At 42.1% G+C, this 7,824-nt stretch overlaps 1 protein-coding gene across 2 annotated transcripts; it reads right to left on the minus strand.

The window, feature by feature from the left end:
• Positions 1 to 1,520: 1,520 nt before the first annotated feature.
• ccnb3 (cyclin B3) lies at positions 1,521 to 6,617 on the minus strand. Of its 2 annotated transcripts, none has more exons than XM_014471538.2 (12): positions 6,492 to 6,617; positions 6,157 to 6,291; positions 5,932 to 6,015; positions 5,056 to 5,168; positions 4,794 to 4,968; positions 4,078 to 4,176; positions 3,896 to 3,988; positions 3,629 to 3,766; positions 3,382 to 3,537; positions 3,129 to 3,278; positions 1,829 to 1,959; positions 1,521 to 1,738 (listed from the first exon to the last, which is right to left on the minus strand). In XM_014471538.2, exons 2-12 carry the CDS (start codon positions 6,238 to 6,240, stop codon positions 1,666 to 1,668), a joined length of 1,296 nt encoding a protein of 431 aa, XP_014327024.1. In that variant the 5' UTR covers positions 6,241 to 6,291; positions 6,492 to 6,617; the 3' UTR covers positions 1,521 to 1,665. The 2 variants fall into 2 exon arrangements, with proteins under 2 accessions (XP_014327024.1, XP_023201654.1); XM_023345886.1 differs by having other exon boundaries at positions 6,157 to 6,294.
• Between the last annotated feature and the right edge of the window lie 1,207 nt (positions 6,618 to 7,824).

Below are 7,824 nucleotides of genomic sequence, written 5' to 3' on the forward strand. Positions count from 1 at the left end.
GGTACAGTTTGAATGCATAAGTGGATTGCAAGCAGACCGGGTAAATACAGCTTAAACACGAGAGCAACGCTAACGGGAGAATTGACTTGTGGTCTTTGCCCAAAGACAAATCCTACAACTGTTGACATCTGAAGATAAAATCTGACGCTGCTCCATTTTGTTTATATTTCATGACGACGGAAGTTGCGCTCAGTGTCTTCTTCAGGGGCTTTTGTTTCGTTTCTTTCAGTAGCTTTTGGTGCAGGCCCACCAGGTAAAAAGCTTTTTCCAATTAGTTTGGCTCGTTTCACACAGTGCAGTGTGAAAGCCAACCGCGCCAGCTGAAAATGTAACAAACGTTGCAATTCCGGCACCCAATCGAACCAGCTCTGCTATTTAAATGTAAAAGCACTTAAACGGTAGGCAGAACAGACTTCCACTTTTCAGCTGTCAAATCACCATAAGCAAACAGCCAGAGCTACAATTAACTCAGACCAGGCATGTCAAGGTCAAGTCCCAAGAGACAAAAGTGGTTCACTGCAGAATCTTCTCTCAGTGACCCACCAGTTGGTTATGTTCACACTGCGCATCCCAAAATGCACCACAATGGCTATATGGGTGCAAACAACCTTCAGTGCAACCTCTTTAATACACATTATTTTGCAATGTGTGTAAAAGAAAAATGTCAGGTAGTCTTGAGAACATGGTCTTCTGCCACTGAATTTGGTTGAAACACTGAACTGTTTAAATAAAAACAAAAAAATACAGGAGCAAATGAGTGTTTTTAAATCATTTTAAGCTACCAAGAGCCAACATCTGTCGAGGACCAGTCGTAGTTCTGTTGGTGAAAGCTAATTGTGGGACAAACTGAATGTTTTCTGGGTAAATGAGGCCAAACTTGACTGGCGTGAATCTTTAAGTCTTTGTCTCATTTCTGCATCCAATAAGTTTGTGTGTATGCAACAAAGCCCTTTTACCTCCCAAATTTCTTTCCCAGTCCTTTGTGATCCTGTCGGTCCGAAAACATACAAAATTATTCATGTGGCGACACCGACCTCCAGTGGACAAGAAGAAGAATTACAGTCACCGGAAATCAAAATTGCAACTCGAAGTCACTTTAAAGTTCAACGTAATAAACGGGAAGTGTCTGAATAAGAGTGAAATAATCAGTCATTGGAGTAAAGAGTAAAACATTTCTTTATTTTAAGACTTCGCATGACAGCCATGACAAAAAAAAAACAAAAAAACAAAGGAACAGCATTATTTGGTTTTCTTTTATACAAATTTTATACTTAACATGATAAACACTGTACAATCCAGAAATGCATGCATAGCTGCTAACGTGAACAATGTCTGAAATCTTTTTAAAAAATTGTGGGCCAGTGCATAATCCATTAGTAAGTATACACACAGAGGAGTTTACAGATTACTAATGAATTATAATTTCACTGATCTTATAAAAACCTATATAAAAAAACAAAAACAAATCCATTGATAAAATAAGTTTAACCTGTTAATAACAATGCCCACATTAAGAACACTCCTTGAGAACTGGTTTTATTTCCAACTTCACATGGAAGACAAACTGGACTACATATAAATATTAAACATTAAATTATGTACAACGTTTTTGTTCTAATGGGAGGTTTCACTCAACTTAACGTCTTTCAGACCATTTCTCCATCTTCACGAAGAGGCCAAGGCTTTCTCCAGGACATTAATGTCAACCAAAGGAAGAGAAGCGACTTCAAAAAATACCCTGCGGGAAAGAAATAAATTGTTCTGCATTGTTCACCCCTCCATCTCAGAACAGCAATATCGCCAAGTGTATTTTTCTTTGCAGACTTACTTATGAGAGTATTTGTTCCGGATGGTTTTCAGGTTATCGTCGGATGGAGCTTGAAGCATAGAGTGGAGCTTCCTGACCACAGGCTTCAAGTCAGACACCTGATAGCCGGAGTGGAACTGCAGGATGGGACACTGCAGGAGCGACAACACGGAAGAAGAGTTACATCCAGCTTTGGGGTTTAACATTTCATGAGAGGTTTTACAGTCTATTGTAAAAAATACTTTGGCAAAAACTCTTACTACTTAACCTATATAAGCTTCCATCTTTGCAATATTAGATTTTAATATATTTCTATAAGATGTACTCGTTTCCTGCTTTGTCCACCATTTTGTTGAACAAAAGTTTTCCCATTCGGCCTGCAATGACTCTTGGGAAAGGTTGGGCTGTCAATGATAGACTTGTTCTTCAAATCCAGAGAAAAGAAGAATGCTTTGGGAGGAGCCTTTCATATTTGGGCCGTCTTTGTTGCATCACTGATGCAATTGTAGGGCTGGGAAATAACTCAATAGCAATATTAATACACGACAGACGTGTATTAATATCAATAGGAATGCTCAATAGTTTCACTGAAATCCAGTCCAGAACCTCACATCATTCTGGGGGGATGTAGGCAGGCCTGTCACAATGACTATTGTTGCTAGAAGATAAATTATTGAAATTATTGTGATACATAATTGATTTGAGACCATTGCCAAATTGACCCTCTCAAAGGTTAATGAACTTTTATTTTGTGAAGAACAATGATCATTGGAACTGGAAGATATTTTAACCATCTAAAAAAAAGCACTAAAACAGAAATAAAACTCGCATTACTGAACCCATAAACAGATTATGAAGTCCGCAAACAAAACTGCCCTTCAAAAAAAAAAAAGATCAGAAGTAAACTGCTTAAAAATAAAAGTGAAGACAAAACTGTATCACAGCACCAGTTTTTCCAATATTTCAGATCTTTAAAACAAAAAAACTTAACTCATCGATGTTGACTGATATGAAAGGCAATACGTAATCGGCTTTCAAATGCGGACTTTGAAGGATGCAGCCCCTGAGTTGGGACACATCCTATCTGGGAACTTCTGAATATATTCCATATACAAGGAAATTACTAATCCTCATAGCTGATCTACACGCACAAGATTCAGTTCGTGATCAAAAAAGCCCAAACAGGAGAAACCCATAAAAAAAAAAAAAAGTACAGTTAAAATTTGGGCTAATTTCTGCTCTGAAATCTGTCACCGATTCAAAACAGTGAAAGCGAGGGCAGCTGTGGTTTAGGTTTTTGTGTGAGCTGGAGGTCGCTTACCCATCCTCCCAGGTTTCTGGTGACCAGCGCCATCAGCAGGCAGGCCGATGCCAGCCGAGAGCCGCGCTCCTGCACAAAGTCTATCTCCATCAGACTCATCTCACAGAAGAAGCGAGCCAGAGTAAGCGTGTCCATGCCGACATTCACACACTGCAGGGGGAGAACAAAGAAAGAAAAAAAGTTAAGCCATGTTGGACCTGAAGTCTTCAATCGCTCTGCCGTACAACAACATTTGCGACTAAAGCCTACACACCCTGGCGTAGCGTCTGAGGAACCGATACGGAATGGGAATGTTGATGTCGAACGACAGCGATTTCAGGATGTTGGCTTCCATGTTGATGAGCTCGCGCCGTTTGTAAGCGTCGTCGCAGATGTAGAGGAAATCCTCGATGGGGGGCGGGCAGCGCTCCTGCAACCAACGACGAAAAGGCTCAAAACGGTTCAAAGTGAAATGTCACTTCAAACCAGCTGGAAAAAAAAAAAAAAGAAAAAATTCTCACCTCAAATTTGCAGGCGATCAGCAGGGCGGTAGAGCCGACGAGCTGCAACATGTCCCTGTGGATGGGGACTTTTGACAAGTAGTGGTCTGTCAACTTCACGGCCAAGTAGAGAGTCTCGTGGAACAGCTCAAAGTTCTCCTATGTAAGAAAAAAGAAACACGATGAAGAGATCAGAAAGGCAACCGCTGTTCAAGTTATCAAAATGTTTTTCTAAGATCAAAAGGCTCTTTGATCTTTTCCGACAAACACACTGGCTGAATGAATCACCTGGACTTCAACCAGCCAGTCGATCAGGATGGTCCTCATGTCTGGGCTGAGGTAGGGCTGCTTGTCCATGTAGTTGGAAAGGACAAACTTTTCCTGAAAGCGAACAATTGAGGATTATGGAGCTGAACTAACAACAAAAGACACAAATACTCAATGTTGAAGGTTTTCTAGAGTTCCCTCACCTCTCTCTTTTTCAGGTAGTCGAAGATATCCTTTGCATACTCAGGACACATGTAACAGTCTTCAGAGTTATCAGAGTCGATGTCAAACTCTGCTGGGATCTGTACAAGTCGAAGGAATGTGGAGTTAAAACACGAGGCTTACTTTTACCCAACTTTAGGCTGCGTTCACACAGCATGACCCAAATCCACCTTTTTCACCCCCAACTGAACGGATCGATTCCGATCTTTGCGTGGTCATGTCGCTTTTTAACCAATTTTTATGTCACTGATGAGACATGAGCAATTATTATGAACCAGAAGAAGCCAGGCTCGCTAAATCCGGACATAAACGGCGGCTGAAAATTCTAATCATGAACTTATGGACACTGAAGCGCATCGCATCACAATCCCACCACAGTTGGCTCTGACTGCACATCCAGACAGACTTCTCCACTGATATTGCCGTCGATGCTCCACAAGAAAATTGCTAGTAGTTGTGCTTTTCCATTAGCTTCCTTCAGCTTGTCATGATTTTGTGATGATATCGTCAGTTCCCGTTACTGATTAAACTTTAAAAATGGATCCATAAACGACTCCGTCCATCATTACTTCCATAAAGTAATAATGCTGCCGTGTGACGTCAACATTCTCGTGAGCACGCGTGTCGCTTTTCGGAGTCGAGCATCAAGACCTGCCGTCTCGTGAAAGTAGTTTTAGAAATGTGCGCTTCTTCTTACAGGCTGCCTCTGGATGTGTGCCGGCACTTCCCGGGCACCAGGGGACGAAACATCTACAGGTTCTTCTGCCGGAGACGAGTCATCCCGCTGCGGCTCCTCGTTGGTCTTCTTCTCCTCCTCTACGTCGGACCTTTCTTTCTCGGCCGGCGATCCCTCGGAGCTCACGGATGACGACCTGCAGGGGGCGAGAGGCTGGGAGGTAAAGGCAACGGGCGAGAAGAACGACGACAGAAAATGAACCCAGAAGATCTTTAAAAAGTACTTTTGTAGGTTTGTTTGATTCTTTGACAGCACCGAGGCAGAGTTGGTCTTCTTTTCAACTTTCTTCGCCGACTCCCTCTTCCTACCTGGAAGGCTGATGGTCACCTTGTGAGCCTGGAGGCAGATTGGATGAGAATTTCAAGAAGTAATAATTAAAAAGCGCAAACATGCGACATAAATAAAATCATGTCCCGAGGAGTTGTCAAAGTGTAAAAGAAGAATTTCATATTGATCAAGTTTACCTTATTATACACACACACAGAGTAGTGATAACTACGACTACCCTCAGTTACAAATCAACTTTTTCAATATGGCCCAACAATAAGCTGCGATTTGGACACGTTTATTTTACACGACACACATGGAGTGAAAAAAAATTATTGTTGCATGTAGCACCTCTAATCTGAACAAATTAAAAGTGGTGTTTGCATATGAAGGGTAAAGCTTAAAATGTTTGTAAGAGGTACGCCATGTTGAAAATGCGACTTTTTAACTGGGACGCCTTGCAGTCGGGTTTGACGTCCAACCCAGCTCTGAGTTCCGAGGTAACTGGAACGCAGCATTTATTTAAAGCACAGCGCTGGACCCCAAATAAGAAAAAATAAAATGTACCTTGGAGTGAAAGACTACATTGTAGTCAGTGCATCACAAAAAAGGAAAGTTGCACCAAATGACATAATACTAGGATTCTGTTTTGGTACAATATTTTAATGATTTTTCTATAAATAAATAAATAGAAATAGTAATCATCTCCTCGCCAATACTTGACACATTGCATCTCTTCTAGGTAACATGTTGCGCCTAGTTTAATGCCACTTTTCAGGCCGATTTAGCAAGCTGCCATATTTCTCTAAAGAAAGACACACACACAACTCACATTGGTGATGTCGATGAAGGCGGTCCTCTTCTTGGGAGCTCCGTGAGGAGGAGACGAGGAGCGCTTCACCTGAGTGGCCTCTTCCTGAAGCACAAGCAGCACAACAAATCAGGCAAATCCTCTTGCAAGTATTGCGTCGTTGCAATGCGTGCCACGCTCACACTTGTTGCGTCGCATGCTTTGTTGTTGTCTTAAAGAGAGATTCCTGTTGCCCGTTCCGCTCACCTGGTTCTCCGAGGCGGCTGCATTCACCTTGGACGCCTTTTTCCCTGCGGCCTCTTTGGCTTTCTTCCCTCTGGTGATAGGCATGGCAGCTCCGTTCACCTTTATCCCGCGAAAACAACCGTCCAGTCGCCGCTGCTGCTGGATTGCACAAAGCAGAAAATGGCGCACTTACACCAAAAACAAAGCCAAAAAAACAACAACTCTTCACGGCTTTAGCACATAAGCTAATTTAAACTCGCTCGCATAAAAGGGAGTCTTCCGTGGCTGAGCTTGCATGACGGGCGGGGTTTCCTCGAAGAGGCTCTGGGCTCGAAGACGCCGAAATTCAGCCTTACCTTAGCGTGCTTCGCTCTGTTAAATCCAGTTTAGAGAGTAGAGAGCGGCCCTTTTCTGGAATATTTATTCCAATTTAGCAGCGATGCTTCGCAGTCGGCAGCGTTTTCAGTCGAGGATCCGAATCTCCTGCGCCTTGCTTTCATTGGCTAGAATTTGAGCCAAACGAACCAATCAGGAAGCGGAACAGAATGCCGTTGATAAGGAGCGCTGGTTATAAGTACCAGCTCCTACCGGTGCACTATTGCGCAGTTAAAGAAATAACATCTAATTAAAGTGTTTTAGACCAAAAAATATATTTTCAAAAATCATTGTCGGGGTGTTTTTAATTGCTTACATTTAATGTATAAAATAAACTCTTTTATACAAGCAATGGCTATTCCTTTCTAAATGCAACCTGTTTCTGAAAATGACGACGAACCCGTCTGTTCGACAACAAACGCACCTGAAAAAGGAGCTCTAAAGGTATTCAAACCTCATGACAACCAATAGAAATTCACGCCTTGAGAGATTTGTTGCTGTTTTGTTCGGGGAGGTTTTAAATAGCAGTAACCTTGTCATCATGACACACACACACACACACACACACACACGTGTTCTCCGTCTACCTGTTATCATTTAGGTACAGAGTACATAAATATATCTACTTATTTTAAAATACATACTTTTCATTTGTTGATTTAGTCACTGAATGGAAAGGAAGAAATATGAATTTGAGATGGGGTGAGTTAATTCTAAGACTTTTCAAATATTCATCCATCTTCTTACACCCTTGTCCCTAATGGGGTCAGGAGGTGTTGGTGTCCATCTCCAGCTAACGTTCCGGGCGAGAGGCGGGGTCACCCTGGACAGGTCACCAATCTGTCGCAGGGCAAAAACAGAGACAGACAGGACACACAACCATGCACACACACACACACACTCAGGGAGAATTAGAGAGACCAATTAACCTGACAGTCATGTTTTTGGACTGTGGGAGGAAGCCGGAGTACCCGGAGAGAACCCGCGCATGCACAGGGAGAACATGCAAACTCCATGCACAAAGACCCCGGGCTGGGAATCGAACCCAATACCTTCTTGCTGCAAGGCAACAGTGCTACCAACTGCGCCACTGTGCCATCCAAATATTCTGTAGTGTAAATATGACAGAGTAAAATGTAACAGAAAAAAAGACAAGTAATTTATTTATCATTTCATACATGTCAAAAACAAGATGAACATTCCTTTAGCAAAAGAACAACAAGCAACAAAATAGGGTGTATTAGACTTAGAGTTTTTACAAATATTTATCACAGGTTGAGGGTGTTGTAAGTGTTTCCAGAAATAAAGAATGAT

This window comes from Xiphophorus maculatus, chromosome 14 (genome assembly GCF_002775205.1).
Source record: "Xiphophorus maculatus strain JP 163 A chromosome 14, X_maculatus-5.0-male, whole genome shotgun sequence".
NCBI lineage: Eukaryota > Metazoa > Chordata > Actinopteri > Cyprinodontiformes > Poeciliidae > Xiphophorus > Xiphophorus maculatus.